This window comes from Thunnus albacares, chromosome 23 (assembly GCF_914725855.1).
Source record: "Thunnus albacares chromosome 23, fThuAlb1.1, whole genome shotgun sequence".
NCBI classification, from domain to species: domain Eukaryota; kingdom Metazoa; phylum Chordata; class Actinopteri; order Scombriformes; family Scombridae; genus Thunnus; species Thunnus albacares.
Genome location: NC_058128.1, coordinates 18284687 through 18308348, shown reverse-complemented (window position 1 = coordinate 18308348; position 23662 = coordinate 18284687). Strand labels below are relative to the sequence as shown.

The 23662-nt window shown below is 42.9% G+C and overlaps 1 protein-coding gene across 1 annotated transcript; it reads right to left on the bottom strand.

Annotated features, from left to right (window-relative positions):
• utp20 (UTP20 small subunit processome component) lies at window positions 1-23383 on the bottom strand. The gene is made up of 61 exons (XM_044343959.1): window positions 23025-23383; window positions 21806-21886; window positions 21639-21705; window positions 21421-21553; window positions 21103-21291; window positions 20803-20884; window positions 20528-20665; window positions 20189-20344; window positions 19818-19970; window positions 19562-19696; window positions 19311-19388; window positions 19016-19194; window positions 18743-18895; window positions 18519-18607; window positions 18293-18398; window positions 18052-18202; window positions 17879-17941; window positions 17614-17781; window positions 17419-17495; window positions 17062-17141; window positions 16654-16918; window positions 16325-16504; window positions 15678-15768; window positions 15422-15507; window positions 14602-14727; window positions 12959-13125; window positions 12392-12600; window positions 12068-12211; window positions 11886-11965; window positions 11552-11787; window positions 11264-11408; window positions 11044-11131; window positions 10717-10860; window positions 10462-10515; window positions 10182-10334; window positions 9866-10021; window positions 9587-9727; window positions 9295-9432; window positions 9019-9158; window positions 8784-8866; window positions 8276-8604; window positions 8040-8179; window positions 7769-7925; window positions 7423-7521; window positions 7081-7248; window positions 6568-6734; window positions 6305-6452; window positions 6051-6167; window positions 5660-5830; window positions 5218-5349; window positions 4224-4334; window positions 3987-4136; window positions 3600-3782; window positions 3246-3377; window positions 2992-3124; window positions 2709-2893; window positions 2536-2607; window positions 2142-2447; window positions 1101-1227; window positions 774-919; window positions 1-670 (listed from the first exon to the last, which is right to left on the bottom strand). The coding sequence occupies exons 1-61, from the start codon at window positions 23073-23075 to the stop codon at window positions 515-517; spliced, it is 8484 nt and encodes a 2827-aa protein (XP_044199894.1). The 5' UTR covers window positions 23076-23383; the 3' UTR covers window positions 1-514.
• Between the last annotated feature and the right edge of the window lie 279 nt (window positions 23384-23662).

The following is a 23662-nucleotide window of genomic DNA, read 5'->3' as shown; positions in this document are numbered from 1 at the left end:
ATCATTGAAAATGTCTTTTTTAATTACAAAAAGTTGTACATTGAACTGCACATGATATAAATATGAGGACATTTCTTCTCTCTGTTCACAGCAGGAGGAAAATAAAAAATAGATTTCAGCTCTGATCTGCAATTTAAAGACACCCCGTTGTGTTACAGCTGTTACATGATGTCTCATTGCTAATTCCTTTTACGCAAACACACACATACACACAAGGACGTTGGATGTGTAACAATAAAGACCGATTAGATTATTAACATATCACATGGTTAGGTCCTTGTTCCCCACACACATCAGCAAATCCACCAGGGTGAAAAATCTGATTTGTGTCTGCTGGCCCAGTGTGATGTGTTCATCAACTGACATTAATTAGACTTGTAAAAGATATTATGTAACGTGGAACATGCAGCCAGTTAGCTATCAAGAGCCTGCCCGAGTCTCTTTTCTGGGCCAAATGGCCAGCTTTCATTCGCACCCAGCGTCCTTGACAAACAAACGTAGCCACCTACATGGCTCACTGCACCATGGCCAGATCTTTGAGAGCATGGCTCCGGTGCTTCTTCGCTTTATATCCAGGCCGAAGGAACTCGATCTTCCTCTTTTTGGCTTCGATTTTGTTTTTGTGCTTCTTGAGTTTCTTCTTGGCAGCAATGTCTGGGTTAGCCACCGCCTGAGAGAGAGAGAGGAACGAGGGAGAAGAGAGTGCAAACGTTAAGATGATTGCCAGGGATAGTAATGTATGTGTCAATACAACGTGTTGGTGTCCATCATACCTGCATGGCTCTGTGGCGTTTGCGTTCCGCTCGCCTCACTGAAAACTCCTTCTGGACTGAGGAGTAGGCCAGAGAGAATCTCTCCAGTCCCACATGTTTCTTCAGCAGCTCTATCAGCTCTTGTGCCAGGTTCTTCAGTGTGGGGTCTGGACAAAGAGGAGAACAGGGGTCAGCGATGGAGTACAATAAGACATAAGACATTTTTGAAGGAAGTTTGAGAATTATTTCATTCTTCAACTATTTTCCTGCAGGACAAGTTCAAATCTGGACAGAGAGTAGCAGTTTGCCAGAGTTATAGGCTTTTTAAAGACAAGAATAATCAGTAACCTTGGTCTGCATAGGTGCTGTCCAGCTCTCTGTACAGAGGAGCGATGATAGTGGTCAAATAGGGGCCGAGCCGCTCCTTCCCCAGGTCCATGGCTATCGCTCCCAGGAACTTAAATACGCATGTTCTCTGTGAGAGACAGTGAAGGGAAAACAAAATGAGCTTACTTAGATACAGGACAGACTGTATCTAAATGAATTTAATACATTGAAATGTATTTAGGCAAGGAGAGAGAAGGACTATTAGGTGAGGTTACAGGTGCAACAGACCTGAAACTTTTAACCACAAGAAGTCAGTATATATGCTTTTCAGCTTGGTATGAAGCCATTCTTAAAACCTGCAATAATTGGGGGCAGCGGAAACAAGCTGTGAGCTGTCATATAGCTCACGTTAGCAAACAGTTACCAACACATCATATAGATATAGAGCAATATTGGCATTTTTATTTATAGTTTTGTTTCTGTCCAGCAAACAAATGTAAGTCAAATATTTACCCTGCTTTAAGCTCTGTTTTGGTCTCCACCAAACCCCAAAAAATACCATTTGACACACAGTAACTTTGCTGTCTTCCACAGTAGTTGCAGACTTCGAAAATAGTAATTATTTAACTGACCTGAAGATTTAAACTCAATCAAATTTGTGCATTTCCGATGTGATAAATACATTTTTCCTACCCTGGCAAATTAAACATCTTAAGAGATTAATTTTCCTGCTGTCATGTATGGAGTTGCTTTTCAAATTTAACTAAAACTACTCCAGTTAAAAAATACTGACCCTCAATGCTTATTTCCTTAACTACAACACATCACATATTCATTTGGCCTGCATACACCACCATAGCAGGCTACTGATAGAGTAGATCTACTCAGATGGAAGTCCAAAAGTCGGTTAATGTTGTATTGTTAAGATAGTGAAAGCTAATCTCCTTTCTTTATAGTGACTGGAGGAAGTGTCTGAGTAATAGGATACCAAGCTGCCGCTAGTCAACCAGAGAACTGGACGTGTGTGTGTGTGTGTGTAGGTAAGGTAAAGACAGTGTGTACCTTCAGGGGAACTTTAGGAGTGTACGCTGCCTCTCTTTTCGCCATCAGCGCCAGCTTCTTCATCAGCCACAGCAGGGAAGGAGGCCGGTCGTCCTTGTCATCTTCCTCTTCTTCCTCCTCCTCTTCCTTTTCTTTCTCCTCCTCTTCCTTTTCTTTCTCCTCTTTTTCCTCTTCCTCTTCTTCTTCATCTCCATTCTCCCTCTGCTGCTCTTCCTCCTCTTTTGCTTCTTCTTCGGGAGGAGTGACATCAGACTCAGGGGATATGAGGTAGATTACCTTGCCGACGAAGAGCAGGTTCTTGATCACCTGTGGGGGCGGAGCAGGAATATCTGTCAATCAAATGTAATCGGCGGGATTTGCTGAAAAGTGTTTGAGATGCAGTGAATTTGTGCACCTGTTCTCCTGACGCCGTGTCCAGGAACTTGGACTGTAGCTGATGGCAGAAAGATAACGCCAACTCTCTCATCTAGAGGACAGAGAGGATAAAGAGAAAACTTATTGAAACAACAAGATGCAAAAATTAGGTCACTGCACCATTCATAGTAGCAAAACAGGCAGTCCTATCACCTTCTTATCCAGGCCTTTGACGATGAAGGCCGTGGCTGCCTGCTGAGGTGAATCATCGCCTGCCTCTCCCCTCCAAACAGCTACCAGCTGCTCCGCCTGCTGGGCAGCAAATAGTTGGCCAAAGAGCTGCGAGGCTGTCAGCCACACCCAGCAGTGAGGGTACCGCAGGTGGGCTTCAATGTGACCTAAAGGTGTACACATACATTGAAAAAAAAGAGAGTGAGTGTGTGTGGAATGTAGGTGGATGTAAGTGATAGAGAGGTGGTGTGTGTAAGTCTTTTACCCCAGATACTGCAGAGTGTGTCGTGAGGCTTGCTGAGCTCCAGCAGGCCGCAGTGTTTGCTCAGTTTGGTAATGAGAGTCAGATAACTGAACAACAGCCGGTCTGCTCCTTTCTCATCCTGCTCCTCCTCGATCTGAGAGAGTTTTCATGTTAAAAAGAAGCTCCTTTTTCTTCATGTTTCAAAAAAATGTTATCATTTTCATTTATTCCACATAACTACATCAAAAGTAGAAGATGTTCAAGTGTTGACTCACATCTTCGTAGTTGTCAGGGTTGATCTCTGTCTCCAGCAGAGGCAGCAGGTCGTCCATCCGACGGGCAAACTTCTCCTCCTCCACCTCCACGAACAGACCACAGACCTGAGCCCCGAGACGCCGCAGGCTGGCCTGAGAGAAGGGGCAGATGGGAAAATTATAAATCACATTCTACATTATTTAAGACACTGAAATATATAAAAGTCAGTAGAGTTGCAAATGCTGCACTGATAATAAAAACAATGAATTATTTCATGTTCAAATGATAAAAATAACTTGGTGGTATTCACTTTAATGTAAAGATTTTGAAGTTGTATATGTATAATTTAAGTGTGTGTGTGAGTGTATGTGTACTTTTTCTGAATTCAGCCAGGTGTTGACGAGGGAGAACAAGGTGTTCTGGTGGTTCAGATCCAGCTGGGTCAGCAGGGTCTTGATGGCCATGGCCGCCATTTTCTTACAGCGTGCCGAGTCGTCGTTGATCACAACCAAGGCCAGCGGGGCGAAGAACAGGCCGTTGTGCTGCAGCAGCAGGTTCTGAGCAGAAAAATAAAAACGCAATCTAAGCTTTTGTTTTGATTACGAAATGCAGAGTCCAAAATATTTTTGTACACACACACACACACACACACACACACACACACACACACACACACACACACACACACACACACACACACACACACACACACACACACACACACACAGTATACATGCAGACTTGAGAGAAAATGTCCACACCTTAGGGAAAGTCTGGAAGATGTAAGCCAGCATCTCCAGCACAGACTCCCTGCCTGTGTCGTGCTCATAGGTCAGCTGGGCCATAATGAAGTCCAGGTGCTCTCTCAGCTTCTTCCCCAGAGGGTAGTCCAGCAGGTACTTTAGATAGATCTGAAAACACAAAACCCCTTCTATTTACCGGCTGAACTGGAGATGATTGTCTCTTTATAAGACGTTACACATTGCCTGTGTGAGCACCTGTCGACAGTGGATTCTGATCATAGCGTTGCTCCCGTTGACAGACAGCTTGGACACTTTTTTCATCACCTCCTCCATCTCTGGTACAATGAGCTTCCTGGACAGAATTGCCTGCAAAGACACACAAACGCAAAGAACACAAAGAATTTATTATGAAACTGATGATATTTTACTATTTTTAAACTTCAGACTAGTCCTGTACGCAAAATTGAAAACCACAAAACACTCATTTTGACCTTGGCTGTGTAACATATGCTTCTTGCATGTTACATGTGTAATAGCAAAATCTTACAATATAGAATATAATTTTGTAGGTAATTTTACCTTTATTTGATAGTTGTAAGTGTACATATTTGTGTTATTTTCATGCTGTTTTTTTATATTTCATATTTAATACTTGGCTACACAGTATCCAAGGTAAGGATGTAGTTATAAAGCCCATCACTGGGGGAACAAATCAGACCGGGTTTGTATCCCCCAGGTGAGTGTGTGACTATTCAATGAAAACCTGTAAATATTCATGTTTAGCTGATCTGAAAGAGACTACAGAGAGACTAACTATAACTATACTGACATCCAGAGTGATTATCTATGTGTACTGATCCATCTGTATCAATAGTGTCTTTTGTGTAATTTGTAATATAAGTCTTTGATCCTGGCCTGGTCCATTGGCCTATAATTTGTAATTTAATGGCTACAGAAATCATTCATTAGCATTGTAAGTTTCATTTGATTATGATTTTATACTGAATAGTTTGACCGGGCTTGTATCCCCCAGATCCCAAAGTGCTTGTAAACAATAACAACTCATCACTGAATCGACATCGGAGCTGTCTGCGTCTCTTCATTGGAGTCAACTACTAACTGTCAGCCGTTAGTCCACCACCATCATCAAAACATGATGCAGAGGCTGTAGGCTGTCACCACTATCAGCAATGTAAAAGAGACTTAACAGTCAGAGAAGACAGACCCCCACTACAGCTGCAGTAGTTACCTTTAGCAGGCCAAAGGCAGTAGCCTGGCGAGACTGGTCATAGATGTCCTCCTCAGCGTATCCCAGCAGCACCTGCAGTTGTGTCTCTGAAATCTTATTGCTTTTGACATTCTTCACCAGTATGGTGATGGCCTGAGAGAGAAATTGAACAATAGAAAAAACAGTCCATGTCAATACAATATTTAGGTTTTTTTTAATGACTCTTCATAATTTAGTTGGAGCAGTTCCACAACAAATAATTTATCCTACTTGTCATCTTTCCCTTTCAGAATTTCATAATATTCTAGAAAGCTGCCTTAATCTTTCAGGAACATTAAAAAAAAAATTCAGTCCTCAACATTTCTGTTTGTTTTATTGCCAAAACTAAAGGGAAAATAGTTTTAACAATAAGCTGACCTGTTTATCTTCAGGTGTGTGTGCTTATTTTTTGTGGTGCTACTACCTTGAAGCAGTTCTGGACCAGTTGGTAGTTCTCCCCGCGGGCGGCTCCGGCCTTGGAGTAATCCTTCAGCAGGACAAAAAGTTGCTTGGTCAGCTGGCCGGCGTTCTGCTCCACTGCTGGCAGAGGAAACTTTAACAGCCAAGTAAACGCCACCAGAGCCTCTGTGGTCACCTGGGAGAGTGGAGAGAGAGAGAGAGAGAGAGAGAAAGAGAGGGTGACAGATGGAGGAGAGTGGAGGCAGTGCAGGTTATAGTCTGCATTTGTGGATCTAGCTAAATTGTGTTGCGCAGCAGTTAAAGTACGACAAAAAGATGGGGAACACAGCTCATGTTGCGGTGATAACAGGCACGATTACAAAGTCTGGGAAAAATAAACTGTCAGATGCTACAACCTTGACATGCATGGAGTCGAGACAATCGAGCAGCAGCAATACGAAGGGGTCCAGCATCTCGAGTGAAGACGCCTCAGATGATGTCACTTTGGCTTTCTTCAGACTCAGGTGGAGCAGCTGAGGAATAGACAGAAAATAATGTAAAATAGTGAATAATAGTAGAGATGGTTCTGAGCAATTTCTTAATTGCTACAAATTGATGCTAATAAAAATACTATGTGGCATTATTGAAGCTTGAGTACGTGGACGTGTACCTTAAGGCCTGCGTCCACTAGGATGTGCATGTTGGTTCGGCTGCTGACCGGAGCTTTCTTACCACCTCTCTTTGGGGTCGGGGGCAGGAGCAAGCAGCTGGGAGGGGGCAGTCGGGGGTCTAAGGGACACTTATCTGATCCTTTCTCTCTACAAACACACACACACACACAGTATCATAAATGATAATGACAGTATTGTGAATGATAGACGATGGAAATAAGCATGTAAGTATTTGACGGTGTTTTAGATGTAAGTTGTGTACCGGTCTCTCTTGGTGAGCAGCGGCAGGCTCTGGCTGACCAGGCCGTGGCTCAGCAGCAGGATGTCCTGGGAGGTCATGCCGGTGTTGACAAGCAGACCCAGGACCAGTCGGCGCAGCACAGCACCCACCCGGTTACACACCTTCAGACTGGACGATGTCTCCAGGATCTGATAGAGGAAGAGAGAGTGAGGAGAAATGCCGGTTTATCTTTCTTATGTTTACACCAACAATTAGGTAAAGTTGAATTATAACACTCTACCTCCATGACTGAAATATTATTAGTCTTTTTTAAATGCTTTTAATAGTAAAAGAAAATTTCTAAAGACTTTAAACGCTAACTATGAAAACTAGATTCAACAAAATAACATGCATTTTGAAAACCCTACCAGTTTTCCACAATTAAAAAAAAGTCAGAGAAAGCCAACCTTTAGTATATTTTAAGTGAGATCTTGTGTCATCATCTAGTGTTCACAACAAATGTTTTACTTTCCAAATCATATCCCCCTCTCTCACCTCCTTCATTGGCAGTATGAGCTTGGTGATGCTCTCCTTGCTGCAGAATTGGGCCAGCAGCTCGTAGGAATCCATGCTCTTGCTGTGTCGCGCCTCCATCAGCTTGGATACGATCCCCTTCACCTCCTTCTCCGCAGCCACGGCCCCGAACAGCTCGTTGTTGAAGATCTGACCGAGGCAGAGGAAAGACAAACGTGTTAACTGTATTTCAAAAAGCGTTAAAATATAAAATAAACGCTAGAAAAGATGACCTGGATCATGTTTTAACTGAGGCTTCACATTCCTCAATATTTGAGACACAAGCCTACATAGGTATGAGGTGTGAAAAAGACTTGTGCTTACATCGATGAGCATGTTCATGCATGGGTCAAGGTCACCACTCTTCAGGGTTGGACTGAGGACTGAGAGCAACTGGTACACTGTAAATGTCAGGACATGGACCTGCAGGGCGGAAACATAGAAGGCAGATAGATATTAAGACAATCAAAGTCAATGCACCATTGCCATTATATCATGAAATCAATAATGATCATGTTGAAATACTGTCAAGGCTTAACTCCATTATGTGCATGTGAGCCTGTAGAAACAAGTGCATATTAGCTCTTCTCTGTCATTCTCTGTATCTTTCTGTGTGCCTGCATGTGTGTGTGTGTGTGTGTGTGTGTGTGTCATCCCTCTATCTTCCTACCTGGTAGCCCTTGACCAGGACGCTCTGCATCTCTTTGAGCAGGTATTGCAGGTACTTGCAGCCCAGCGTCTCAATGATCTTCACCAGCGTTCCTCGCGCCACGTCACGGATCTCCTGGAAACGGTTCCTCAGCACCACACACACTTTGATCAGGATCCTGGATAACACACACACACACACACACTTTTGAGCTTTTTTTCCCTTCATAAAACACATTAACCAGCCAGATATCCACGCGCTCATACACATGCATGTACACAGAGCTGCATACCCAGGCAGGTTGGCCTCCATGATGTGAGGAGGCAAAGTCTGCATCAGTTTGACCATGGCGAAGGCTATCGGTATTCTCGCCACCTCCTCATCCTTCACATCCTTTGACTTCACTGCCTTGTGCTCCTCTTCACGTTTCACCTAGAGGGCGTACACGTAAATACACACACTTTTACTATTATAGTGCTGTTTGCAGACTTTTTCAGAACACATTAGGATACCAAATCATGGCTGTACCTTTGCGGTGAGACACCTCTGCAGGCGGGGCAGCACGCTGTCATTCACAGTCTGGTGGATGGCACTCATCAGAGACTCCAGCTCCTCTTTACTCTGCGGCAGCCCGCTGGCCGCTACGACGGGTTTGGGAGCCGGCGGTCTCTCGGCTTTAGCGGTGGCCTCCTCCTTAGAGACGCCATCCTTTTCCCTATCTGTGGTATCGGTTTCCATGGGAACATCAGAGGTAGAAGTCTTACTGTCTACCTCCATGGGTTCCTCATCATCGCTTGCGTCTGATTCTTCGGCCGCAGCTTCCTCCTCGTCACCTGCGTCCATCGCGACGCTCCCAGCTGGTTGAAGATGTGCAGTTTGATTTAGGATGTTTTATTTCATCAAATTTATCCTTTTAAAGCTGGAGCTCAGGTACTGACTCATCTCATTTATCAGAATAAGCTTGTTGACACACAATCAAAGCTTCAACTAATTTATATTACTCAAAAAAAAACTCTCTTTCAGATTAGTGACTCACCCTCTCTGGCCTTAGCAGCCTCCATTTCTCTGCTGAGGGTCTGGTGGTCGAAGTGGAAAGCATCCAGGACTGTGACCAGCAAACTGGAGTTAGGGAGGGAGGAGGAAAGGGAGAAAGAAGGTTTACAAATCACATTAAAGTATCATGATTAAAATAAAAATGGCATCGGAAAGCAATGTAATGGTTAAAAACCTGCAGAATAGGGCTCATTTAAAAGCATGCATGCAAACCTCACCTGACAGCCAGTTTCTGCTCGGTCTGCCCTGTCTGCAGGATGTGAACGAAGTGTTTCAGGTAGTACAGGTACTTGGACCAGGTCAGCCTGCGACATACTGCGCCCACCACCTCCACCGATGCTGATGTCATGTTCTCGTGCTGCAGCATGTCAGGAAAGACATTTTTTAGTTTAGTACAAAGCCTTAAAAAGTTCTCCCATAAAGTTCTGAATGCGTTATCCTACATTTTGCAATTAAACCATTGAGCTGTGTGCACGTTTGTGCGTATGAGTCACCTTGAGCATCTTTTCGTCGAGCAGGACAGTCATGGCGTACGGCATAATGTAATTCTGAAGGGAACGGGGCGTCATTACCACCGTTCCCTCGGTCAGCTGCTTGGCCAACTTCCTCAGGGCACGACCCCGACGGTGGATCTACACAAAGAGGAAAAACAGAAGTATTATATACATAGCAGTCAAACAGGAAAGGAGAGAGGTGTGAGATGAGAAAGGAAAAGCAAAAAGGAAAGTGAGCTGACAAGAGCGAGATGCAACAATTTAATATCTGTTTCTGCAGTTTCTGTTTTACCTGAATGTGCTTCATGTGCTCAAAAAAGTCAGACTCTGGGTCATTGTAGTCAGTGAGCTGCACCAGGTCTCTGAACTCTTTCCTGGAGGGAAACGTCTTCACCAGGCAGGCCAGTACAGTGGTGTATTCATGTTGCACACTCTGGTAGAGTAAAGAGTAGAGACATTTTTAAACCTGCTGCATACTGGTTAATTTCAGTTGTTTCATATTTACAACATCTCTCAACATATACTATAGTATGTTAGGAAATCATGGAAGTGTGTGTGTGTGAGTTTCTACCTCTGTCTTGCTGCGCAGCCCCTTGTGTACAGCATCCAGGATGGTGTGTTGCACAATGTCCTTGTAGAGTTGTTCTCCAGCCCCGACCGCTGCCAGCTGGGTGATCACTGCAGACAGACACAAGGTGGCGTTGTCTCCCAGCGACATGTCACCAATCTGCATTAAAGGAAAGAGGAAGGGTAACAAAAGGTTTGGTAAACAGCCATCAATTTCAAGAAGGAAGACAACAATTTGGAAAACTGCTAGAAAAAAACTAAAACATTTCACACTGAATCACACTGAATCCAAATCACTCCTACTAATCATATCTTCTCACCTCATAGGTGTGGAAGCAGTTGTGTATGATGTTGTTGATGTAGTCCAGGTCCAGAGTCTGCATGTCTTTGATGTACCTGGTGGCATCTTGGAAAGCTGTCAGTCTCACGTCAAAGTGGATTTCATCCAAGTGTCGACTGTCTAACGCGTTAAGCTGGAGAGAGCAAACAGAGAACAGTGAGTTTGTTATATCAGGGTATGTGAGTCTGACACCAGAGATTAATGTTGAGACTTCTAGTTCCTGGTAAACATCTGACGCAAATACAGTAAAGTGATCTTACCTTTGTAGCTACATCAGTAATGTATGTTAGTGAAGGATCCAGATCTGACAGAGTCTGAAAGCAGAGCAGCACAAACAGACGAGGCTGTGTTCAAAAATCAGCTGATGATGAAAGATTAAGGTGAGACTCCAACAGTTCAGTGCATAAATGTAAAAAGAATTAAAACTTCTGAGTGCATCTACTGTGTTACTTCTTGAAATTTTAAAATACAGTGTGCCTGCAAACATAACGTTTTCTTAAGTTGTTCTGCTGCACCTGGAAGACGTTGATGAGGGCCCGTCTGGGCAGCTTGTTGTGAATGATGGAGAAGAGTTTGCTGAGCGGCCGCAGGAAGGCAGAGGGCTGCACACACTGTCGCAGCAGGTTCTGCACGGTGGCCAGGATGTCGATTTCCGTCTCCTGAAACAAACACACAGTGAACATTTGACCAACTCCAATTTGAGAGGGATGTAATGTGGAAAGAGAAATTACCAAAATGCCACTTTGTTGTTACATGATTTACTAGCCACTAGTAGATTCTCTCATTTGAGCTCTCTGGATCATAACAGTCTTTAATAGAACAAAAAAGAAAAACAGTCTTACTTGAGGGTTGTTGCCTTTCTGGAGGTAGGGCAGCAACAGGCTGATGAGCACTGAACTCTGCTCCTTATCGCTCACAAATCGGCTAATCCTGACAGACACAAAGTGACACATCCAAAAATGAGTTTGATGAGACAAAGTAAACTGCACACAGGTCATATTCAAGAGAGAGAAGATATCTTTCAAACAAAATAAACAGATGATCAAAAATATGTGAGCTCACTTGGAGAGGATGTTGAGCTCCTTGGCCACCTGCGCTCTGAACTTCTTCTTCTTGAGCCTGTCGGTGTTGCGTACGACGCTGCTGAGGTACTGCAGGAGGGTGGAGATGTGAGGTAGCAGCAGTCTGGAGCCCTGAGTTATTGAGTCTGGAGGAGATACAACAACAAGCACATTTAACTTTGACCAGCTGCAATTAGCCTGAAATTCAATTTAGAAGAGGTTAACAGTATAAGGAAAAAAACTAAATTTCCATATTTAATCTTTTTATTATAAAGCAAAATCTGCTAACCTGCAGTGATGAGAGCGCCCTCTTCAGGCGTTGGAAACACACAGCCGTTGACGCTCAGCTCTGTCTCACTCTCTGAAGCAACAAAGTTTTCTGTGGTTGCGAGGGCCTCGGCTATGTCCATTACCATGGCAATGGTCACCGGGGAAGCCTTCTTGGCAGAGAGGAGGGCAAAGACGTTTAGGAGGACACCACACTGCGGGTGGTCTGGCCTCTGTTTGGCCAGGAGGGGGAAATACCTGAGACAGACAGACCAGAATATATATTTGAACTTCCTTGATGAAGAGACGAGTGATGTGATGGGAATAAGACAAGCGGAGAAGAGTCGGACTCTGACCTGGGATTTTTGCACCACACATGGATGAGTTTCAGCAGAGGGGTGGGCGAGTAGGGGCTTTCTGTAGGTAGACGACAAACCTGTGCAAAAGAATTTAAACTCATAGGTAAAAGAGAACTGAATTGGAAAAGTAAACAAACATAATAAAAATCCACAAAAAAAGACAAGTTTGCGTCACGTACCTGAGGCCAGACCACAGCTTGGAAGACGGCGTCCAGCTCATCTGGGGTGAAGCTGTAGGAGTCAAAGCCGTCAAAGAAGTCCTGGATCCTCAGGATGCCGAGTCGCCTCAAGTTCTTCAGAGGACTGATGCAACCTGCCCGCAACTGCAGATGAAAAGGAGAAGAACCCAAATCTCCATGAAAAAAAATTGCAGCGAAACAGCAACAGCATATTTTTCACTCAGTCAGTTAAATATTTTAAGGATTATACAAAGTTATGTAAATATATACAGTGAGAGAAAGGAATAATGAAATAGACCTTTAACATTTTGTAATCCTGATTACCTGGTCCCTGCTGTCCAAGATTGTGGACACGGAGGCGGTGACACACAGCAGGATCTGCAGCACCTTGGGCAGGTAGATGTGGATGAGGTGGCCCAGTTTCTGGATCACCACATGGATGACATTCAGCAGGCTGTGCTGACGGCCGAGCGGCAGGACGGCACCCGCGCTCGTCTCGGCTACAGCTCTCTCCACCGCAGCCAGACAGGAACCTGATGACACAGACAGAGGAAGGGGTTGAGTGAGGACACGTCCACTGTTAAAATGCTGCTTTTTTATATTTGAATTTCAGAGGGACTACTAGTTTTTACTAATAGTGAAAAGAATAAAGCATTAAGTTTATAATGATATGAAAAAGAGCAAATCCTCACTTTTTCAGATACAATTGGATATATAACTTAAACAACAGTTATTTAAATTGTCTTTGAAAATGTTCTTCTCTCAACAAAAAAAATAAATATGCAGAACAGAATACCATGTTTTTTAAAACATATTTCCTGTAACATCTTATACAAGTTCTGCAAGCTTTGTTGGAGGATATCTTTCATTTCCACCATGCTCGTGTCCTACCTTGGCTGTGATGGCAGACGGGCTCCAACAGCAGGTCGATGAACATTCCCAACTCCTCGGCCTGGCAACCTGCCAGGAAGCGCAGAATGATGGAGGACCTGGTGGCGGCGCTGGCCTTCCCCTGAAACTTACTGCCGGCTTTAGTGCGCAGACGGCCAAACAAGATCCTGTGTCAAAAATGGCAAAAAAGGAGACATGTCATTGAGAGAATATCAATGTTTAACAAACCTCTGGTAAAGCAGTGCTCCGTTACCATCAGAAATTATAAATAGGAACCTGGGGTCAAAATGATTAAAAACAATGTAGTAAAAATGATAATTACAGCCATCCTTTCATTATTTCAACTTTCCTAAAATCAATCATTAATGTGTGAACGTGACTACTGTTACCACAGAGCATTTCTGAAGCTTTCTAAATGGAGTAGAAAACATTGGCATCAAGCAGAGGTAAAGGCTGATTGATGCAAACCACTAAATGAATAAAACAAAGAACCAATATTGATTTTAAAAAGTCAATATTGTAAAAGTGGGAGACAGATAGGCTGGGAACACACTGCTACTGTTTTCCAGTAACATTAGATGAAAAGAAGTTAAACAATGGTCTGTCTTTGTACATTTATTAGCCAGTATGTAAATTAATGTTTGAACTTGTTATATAGTTCAATAAAAGAATAATCCCATAATGATCAAAGAGGTCTTGGCAAATTAAAGGAATGGTTTCACATTTTAGGAAATACACTTACTCACTTTCTAGCAAAGATAGATAAGATTGACAGCACTCTTGTGTCTGTTGAATATGAAGCTACAGTCACGAGTCATTAGCTAAGCTTAGCATAAAAGACTGGACTTTTTTACCTTTAGAACATAACCTGTGTAAAAAATAATGGACGTAGCCACCGTGACTTCACACGTTGGTTTGTGGACTCGCCTTTAGAAGCCTCGAGTTTGGCATTTTCACCGTCGCCATCTTGGATTTTTGGAGCCTGAGGTGATGAAAAGTGACTATCTTTGGACCTAAAGCTAGCTGCTAGCTTGGTTTGCACTGTACATTTCTACTCTATGGTTAGCTACGATAATGCTAACGCTAATGCTAATTTTTGCTACTGAAACAGGCTTAAAACCATTAAAACAAAATGTATTTACCAGAAAAACTGAGCATCCGACTCCTTAGATGGTCTTTTAGTAGAACCAAACATGGAACCACACTTTATGGTGACCACAATGTACAATTAAGTTTCATGAACTGAAAACACCGAAATAGCGACAGCTAAGGATATGCCTATACTCTGCCTATACTGTGAATCTGGGGTTACGCCATGGTTACATTACCTAACCAATGTTGTCGCTGTGTTAGTCAATCAAAACTTAGCCAAGCCCTTAAGCATACCCTGATTTATCGTATATTCTAATATAATAATTTATAATAATAATAATAATAATTTGCAAAATGAACATCATGTTATATTGAAGAAGACTTGAAACTAGCGATTGAGACCATAAACTCTCCTGGCTGTAGCATTTCCCAAAATGTCAAACTATTCCTTTAAGACAGAAAAGACTACTAAAAAAAGGTACTCAGAAACACACACACATACACACACATACACACACACACACACACACACACACACACACACACAATACCTCATGAGCAATGGGATGAGTCTGGCTCTGTGGGAAGCATCAATAACTCCCGTCTCCTCGGAGATGTTGAAATGGACAATTTCTTCTTTGAAGTGTTTGTCATCCAGTAGCCTCTCCAGATTCTCCCTGAACACACACACACACACACACAGAGGTCAAAACAATGGGGCACAGAGCAGCACTCCTGTGGCTTGTAGTCGTTCAATCTTTTTAAAAAACTTTAAAACTTTTAAAAAACTAAAATCATTGAGGCAGATGCTTGAACTTGGGTTAAAGAAGCTCCCAATTGTCCATAATGTGGCCTATTAATGATGCTACATGTATTTAATAACCACTTACAATGTCAGCTAAAGACTACGTTGTACATACTATGATATGGTTGATGAGCAGCATACAAATGGCAGAAATGACTGCCATCCTTCTGACTATCACTGTCCTGTATCCAGGTCAGTGTGACAGCCTGATCCTGAACAAAGAGGCGCACACACACACACACACACAATCATCTGTAATGCAAAACTCCCGGAATTGCACATCTGTCTGCAGGCTGGCTGGAGGTGCGGTAAACGGATAGCTTAATAACAGACAGTAGAGGGCATAATGTCAGGCAGAAACAAGCGCTGAGGTGGAAGTTAACATTCCTGAGAGTTATAAAGTCTTCTGTAACCATAGAGGGATGAGGACGAGAGCTCTGATTCCTATCAAAGACACTCACAATGACTCCATTGAGGAACATAAAGAGAATGGAAAGAGACTGAAATATTACTGTATTTTTTTTTCCCTCTACATCTCTAAAAGGTGGTTGAGGTAGGTTTCTTACTTGTATGGTACAATGTTGGAGTCTTTGTATGTGAGAACACATTCTAGTGCTACTCGCTGAATCTGATGATCCTGATGGCAGAGCAGCTGAAAAACAGAGACAGACAGAGTGAGAGAGAAATAGAGTAGAAATGCTGCATTGACACCAGAGAAAAGTCTCAATCTTACATACATTCAAACAGAAAAAGTCTGAAAAGTGTCCAAACATGTTCCAATATCCGCTGGTCTAAATACAAAATGTGAAGTTTCAGGATTACCTGGTTGTAGAGCTCACTGAGGCTGCTTTCCAGGTAGAGAGAGCGAGGGTTGGTGAATTTGGCGAACACCTTCAGATGAGCGATGAGCTGTCTGTTGGAGAAAAGACAAAATCACATAAAAACTTAATCAGCAATGTCATCTTTCAAACTATTAGAATAAAAATGAGACAAATGTGGTGAGAAATTGGTTTAGTATATTCATCACTCATTCAGTGTGCTTGGGTTAGAAAAATCCTACAGGGGCATTAAAAATAACAACAAAGTCTTCACAATATTAGAAAATTGGTTACCAGTTTACCGTGCAACCACTAGTATAAGGAGGATTTTGGAGGCTGTTTTCAGTGATGGTGTTGTAATGGACTGCGATATATTTAGAGCTGAATAAACACAATTAGCTGAAAGATACTATAAAGCTCCGTAGAGCTGAAGGGAACAGTAGTCCAATGATAATTCTCACATTACAAATATTCATTTTATCCATTGTTAATGTAAAAATATTGGTTAGAGCTTCTTTAAAACTTTAATTTACGATGAAATATTGATTTTTAAAAAGCTACATGTTGCACCTTTAACGTTTTTATAGCCTAACAGATCTGTCGCCTGGATTGGCATTTAAGACGACTGTGTCACTGTGTTTCAAGTCTTACTTGGCAGCAGCTCTCCTTGGGGGCGCTTTCCTCTGCTGTCTGCCTCCCTCCTCAGCCTCCTCTTCCTCTTTCTCCTCTTCTTCCTCTACAGCCATTCCAGACTCCTCAAGGGCGGCATCGTTTCTTTTCCTCAGGTCCTGAGTAGGCGCCACCTGCAGGTCAGCTGGGTAAAACTCATTCCTGCCGACAAAAACGGAGGACAAGTAGCACAGGGGTCCGTCAAACATTAACACTTCACTGGTATAAAAACAAGACCTGACACAATGTTTGAATAATGTGCAGAGCCAGATTTCTTTGAAAACCAACACCTGCTCGTTTTAGACACTAACCTGATGAACCTGAGCAGCAGAGGGCTCAGTTCTCGGCTACGTGGTTCAACTCTGTCGGGAACTTGAGCCATGGTGCGCCACAGCAGGCTGCGGAAGTTGGGAAAGTCGGTCCTCTCGTTGGGGTTGGAGGTCGACTTCAGCTGCTGTAAAAACAGCACCCCCATTTCCCCGCTCTCGATGACATCACAGCCCGGCTCGCCCTGAAGATCCAACTCTTCCGCTTCATTATCGTCATCCTCTTCATCATTCTCCTGCAGTTCTTTTTCTATGAAATGCAGAGGGGGAAGATCTGTTTGTCTCCTATTTACTACGTTCGCTGTTCGATGTATTTGTACTAAAACTTGGCAGTGAACTTGGAAGGGAATTTAAATGTAACTCAGAACGATATGTTGAATCCTGCAGCCTTACCAGCTAGTCCTGCCACCATCTCCAGATGTTCATGGTAGACCCTCCAGAAGTCCTTGTTGTCCATCCCTCTGGCGTGAGTCCTGCAAAACAAGGAAGACACACCTTGAGAACACCTCAAACATGTTGAATATTTGTAATGTTTATTCAGGTAACACAAGTTCTGCATTTTGACTAATAAGTCATGTAAGCAATTTTAGAATAACTCATTTAACTTCAATGTGTTGAAAGGTACAGCAAAAGCTTGTAGTCACTGGCTGGTTATGCCAACAAAATGTGAAAACGGCCTCAGTCCCTAAACATAAATGACTCAATTAATCAAAACATCATCATTTAAAACTGTATGAATTTTATACTCACACAAGAAGCTCAATGACTGCGTCCCACAGTGGCCTGAAATTGACGAACAGCATTGCGATGAGGTAACGCAGAGGCACCTGAAAATAAAGAGGAAGGGAACCAGTGTTGATCTGTAGCATCTACAACTGTAATGATGTTAATGTTAATATCATGATGATGAAAAGAAAAAACACAAAGTGCTGTTCTCCTCTCTACCTGCTGGAAGGTGCCGTGCGGCCCCTGTGGCAGGCTGCGCTGCACCAGGTCGTGTCGCAGCTTCCGGAGGTGCAGCAGCTTTTCTCTGTAGTCCTGCACCGAAGCCGGCACCAGCTCTGCCTGCAGGCACACCACAAACACCGGCTGCACCTCCACATTCTCCTCACCCTGGACAAGAGGCACAGATACCCACACGAGTAATTACATGAGCATAGTGTTTCTATAATTGATAGAGTTTAATAAGAAACTAGACTGACAGTCGTACCTCAGCTTGTGCGGGGAGCTCTGCCTCAAAGTGAGAGAGGATCCTTAGAGTCAGCAGGCGGATCTAAGAGAGAAAACAATTCATTTGTGAAATTGGAGGTAAAAAAATCTTTTTATAAACATGAGATAGGTAGAGGTAGAAATGCACCGCCACTGCTGTGACTGGAGACATACCTTAGAGATGTTGGAGGAGAGGTTAGCGTGCAGAATCTGGTAGACCTCCAGCAGTGCACTGTGGGATAGGTGCTCTGAAACGCCGCTGAGTGACAGGCGGGTGTAGTAGAGGTCTCCTAGTAGCAGGGCTGATAGGTCTGTGGGAAACTTTCTGTAACATTAAAGTGTGTAGTTGTCATGAGTTAAACCCGTTAGTGTGAGCGAGAAAAGTGTTTACTGAGTAACATGTAGTGCTACTTACCGTAGGACTGAGGTGACCTTGTCCACAGTGACCAGCGAGAGCAGCTGGGCAGAGCCGTCCAGAGTGAGGAGGCAGCTGAGAGCCTGTGTGGCTACAAACAGACCGGCTGGAGGGCAGAGGAGGAGTGACATGAGAGAGAGGAGAAATTAAAACTTTACTATGTAGAAATTTATGTTTTTGACATTTTTTTTACAAACTATCAATGATTCAGAAAATAAAAACAAACCTTTCCCCAATTTCTCCGACTCAATTTCACACAAAAGGTGGTTTAAGAAAGTGGTGACAGCGGGAACAACACTTGCTGGAACAAGAGGCCTGAAAAAACAGTAAAAATACACTCAAGTAATAAACTTTGGGAAAGTGTGTCCAAGCTTTTGACTGCTTCTGTATCTCAGAAAAGAAGCTCTGTGACCAGGTGCGTGTGTGTTGAAATATGTATGTACGTGTTACCTGAGGTGTGGCAGCAGCACCAGTGCGGCCCAAGGCAGCGACAGATCAGTGACAGGCTGCTTCTGCTCCTCAGGAAATTTGATCAGCGACAGCACCAGCTCTGGCACAGCCGACTGCTCTGGTGAAGCCTGACCCGCCTCCTTATTAAACACTCTGCAGGAGAAGAAAGACGCATTTTACCTCAGAGAAAATAACATGTTGAAACTTACACTTTAATTGTATGAGTTAGAGACCTAGAATTTAATTTATGACTAAATTAAGTGAGAATCTAACCCTGTGGTCTGTCCAGTGAAGAGAAGCGGGTAGGTTTCAAAGGCCATGGAGCCATCTGTGGGGGGTGGGGCTTTGGCGAGGATCAGACTGACGAGCACCTCCAGGCCGCAGTGGCGAGACACTGGATCGCCGCAGCCGAACAACCCGGCAGTGAAGCGCAGCAGGCTGGGGAGAAAGAGCTGAAGGAGAGGAGAGAAAACTTACTGTCATGGACGTGTAGAGAGAAATGAGACATAGACTGACCCAAACACAGGGAGAAAATATTGATATATATATATATATGATGACAACTCACCTGTTCAAACTGTTTCATGGTGAACATCTCCTTGGTAAACTCTAGGATCAGATCTTCCCCCATTGTGCTGCCAAACACCTGATGGAGAAGACAGAGAGCATTTTCACATGATTCATTCACGTGAAAAAAGGCACACACATATTCACACACAGAGAGCGTGCACATTTAATTTTGTCACATTAAACAAATGACTTTCTCATCCTCACACATCTCATTCTTCTTGTCTGTTCAACACACACACACCCACATACCTTCTGGACCGTCTCTTGGATGAGTGCATTGGGCAAGCTGATGTTCTCCCCGAGCAGCAGAGAGGAGATAATCTGAAGAAGCAGCCGGGAACAGGAAGCTGACAAAGCTGAGCTCTGAATCAGACGCAGCACCGTCTGTGATGAGGACACAAAAATGGTTTGTACAGCTACATGACACACACCATTTGGACTTTAAGCAACAATAAGGTTTTTTTTGTGTCTGACAAAATCTCACAAATTAGTGTCCTCCTCTTACCTGGCAGACGGCCTCCGGCTTGGTGATCTTGGCTCCGTCCCTGTGGGACACCAGGGTGTGGAAAATGAACAGCAGCCTCTCCAGCTGGTCTGTGGCTTGTTCTGCCTCTTCTCCCTGTGCCTCCATGACACCAAGGACCTCCACCGCACTGACCTGTAGATTTAGACATGTTGCCATCAGACACAAGGCAGTGAATGTACAAATAAATGATCGGAGGATGGAGAAAGGACTGACAGAGACAGTGACTGGAACGCAGGGACACAGATTGGGTGAATCATGATCTACTATGAAGGGTTTTTGAGTAAAACAATGAGATATGTATTCCTTTAAGTTTGCACCTGATGTTCCAACTGAAAATAAAACAGTCTTACCTGTAAGGACTCCCACAAAACCAGGAAATGTTCTTTGTCAACATGATTGGCTGCAGCCTGGGCCATGTGATCCAAAGCATCCCTGACAGTGTCCCATGGCAGAGAGACTCCTGGATTGGTTGTAGAACCGAGCTTCCGCAAAGCTACAGGGAAAGCCTGTAGAGACAGGTGCAGAGAAACAGAAAAAATTGAAAAATCTGAATTTATGACCTGTATTTATACTGTTTAAGTCTAAATTTCTGAGGACAGCGTAGCTCCGTCACATCAAATCATACCATACAAGCAAGAAATAAATGAAAACTCTGTCCAACATGCAGCAGGTACTCAGAAGAAACTCACAGTTGCAGCGCAGGAGTGGAACATGTTTCGGACTCCTTTGCACATCTCGAACAGCAGCTGACCCGCTCCCTCCGCCTTGTCGGGGTGCTGCTGCAGGTCTGAGAACACGTGCGTCAGCAGGGCGTCAAGATCGGGAACCTGTGGGACACGAGGAGACACAAGTTTATCATGGAAAACAGCTGCACACACTGAAACACAAAACACTGAATTCATTTTTTTAACATAAAAAAAAAAAGGAAGAAAAGCACAACATCAAGTGTGATGTTGTCACCCACCTTTCTCATCAAGAAAGAGAAGCTCTCTGCTGCAAACTTGCGGATGTGCTCCTTCTTGTGTTCCAACAGCGTGCTGTACAAACTGTGGGGTGGACAGAAGTTTTAATTTTAGAAAACATATGACTTGCACTCTTCATCTACCGTTCATAAAACACAAGAAACACTTTAGTGCTGCAAAGGAGAATAGAGGTTCTGTGAACTGTTGAACTCTTCTCTTGGACATAATTGTAAAAGATGATCAGTCACAAAAAAGAGAACTGTGCATACATCCTCTTTCTAACAATTGCTGCTATTTTTCACCTGTAGATGTTGGTCATGTCTTTCACCATGAGCCTCCAGAGGTACTTGTACAAGTAGGAGAGGCAGGTGAAAGCCCACTCCAGCACCTCTGTGTCTTTTGTGTCCAGCAGCGAGGTGATCAGAATGAAGAAGTCAGGGAAGTGAGGGTAGAAGTCGGTCTGCAGGTCTCTGGCTAGCTGCACCACCAGGCTGGAGAAAGAAGGAGAGGAGAAGACACATCTAGAGTTAGTTCACTGAGTCCAACTTAAAAAAAAACTACAACTAGTACTACAAACAGCTAGGTCCTCTGATAAACACAAAACAAAACGGGCAACTTACTCCAGCAGAGGCTGGTAGGCCAGACTGTTCTTGACTGCCAGGTGTGTTTTCAGGGTTTCTACTATCGACTTCTGATGGAAAACTAGCATGTTGAAAGACTGGCTCTTGTTGGAAACCTCTTTCAAAAACGTAGCTGGAGAGGAAAAAGCATTCATTTTACATTAGCTACAGATACACCACAGGTTTAGGATATTCACTTTTTTATCATTTATACGTACTGAAATGTTCTGTCAAGTTGAGGTCTCTCCATTTTGTCAGTCCTTCAGAGAAGTATGTTTCTACTTCCTGCATTGGGAGCAAACAAGACAGGTCATTACAAGTCAATAAAAACGCAGATGTAAATGTGAGGAACAATTATGTTGCCATGATTACTGATTGTTTGTACCTCTGCATAAGATCCAGTCCTGTCAATACGGTGGATGACATCGATGTTGACATTGGCAAGTCTCTCAGCAAAAGTGAGAAACTGAGAAAGAGAAAAGTGAGAAAGGTTTACGATCTGCTAGTGTGGAGACAAATGATCTAATAATAATATTATTAGATAATAACCTAATATTGTAATAATGACAATGTACACTGCCTGTGATGTCAGGTTAAATGTCACCTTTCCATAACTTAATAGACTGTCCTTCTTGAGAGAAATTTACACTTAATTCCTCTACATAATTTGCAGTTATTTGCTTAATTCATCCTCAACAAAAACCTTTCATATAACCTACATTGTAGTCAACGTTTTATGGTATTTCATACTGTCAGTATCGCCCCGAAGCCCCATAAAAGCATACTCTTTATGATTAATATTTTCTATATAAATACAAGGAAACAGCTAACATTTGGACTGAAGAATAACCACTACTGGCTTAATGTTGTTGTGAAAATTCTGGAGAAAAGAGGTTCACATGGTTTATATTAATGTGCTCAAACTGACAACGTTTGCTTCAATGACATTCATATAAAATGTCACAAAAGGTGTCTAAACTGTTCAGTGGTGGAAAGTAACTAGGTACATATATTCCAGTACTATACCTAAGTACAATGTTGATGTATTTTACTTGAGTATTTCCACTTGATGCTACTTTATACTTCCACTCCACTACAACATTAGAGAAAAAGTCCAAAAACTGAAAACAGAGAACTTAGTTTTTTCTTCTTTCCTCTCTCATTAATCATCTCTAGTGACCCTTTGTAGGGGCCGGTCCCTAGGTTGGGAACCACTGGGCTAAACTAGCTAAATGTATATAAAGTAGTTGAAACTAGCTCCACCTCCAGCAGCTACAACAGTAACATGCTGTTTACACACTGATGCTTCAGTACAAATAATCTAATGATGTCATATATAATAATATATCAGTCAGAGGAACCAAACCAATACTTTTACTGCAATACTTTACATCGAGCTGATAATACTTATGTACTTTTACTTTACTTATAGAGTCTTTTTACATTGCTGTATTGGTACTTTTACTTAAGTAAAAGATGTGAATACTTTTTCCATCACTGAAACTGTTAACACACTGATAAAAGCGATTTTTAAAGAGCTTTAACTCCACTTTATCCCTGCTTCGCCCCTAGCAACATGCTGCAGTGTGTTTCTGGACTCTCACCCTGTAGGTGTTCTCAGATTTGTGATACGAAGACTTGGATTTGATCTTCATCTTTGCTTCGTTGCTTGATAAGTGATGAATGGTATTCCAAAGACCGTCATGCGATTTATACGACTCATGAAAACTATAATTTCTTTATCTCTCAGCTAATGTTACAACTGTTTACAGCCATGCTGGAAAAAGGCATCATGGGAAGGTTTTTTTGCTCCGCGTGGTGAGCGAAGAGGGGCGAGAGGGCGAGATAAATTACTCCATCACTTCCGCCTTCGTCTGAGGCTTCACTGCTCCCTGCTTCCGGTGTCGTTTGATTTTTGTTGTTAGACCGTGATTTTTTGGCTACTAAACGTCAACATGTCTGACTTCCAGTGTATGTGGACAGTAGAAAAGCATACATTGTCAAAATGTTTTGAATTGAATAGTAACTTAGCACCAACTGCTTTTAAGAAGAAAACCTGTGGAACCATGTAGAGCCTAAGTACATTCAGCTAAGTAAGAAAAAAACACACCATGTTTGAATAAGGAAAAAATTAAACAACAACCAAAAAATACTTTTTGAGAATTTAAAGATCCCCTCCAGACATGTTTTAAGATGTATATAAAATACTCTACTTTGTAATAATAATGTGTGTCTGATATGG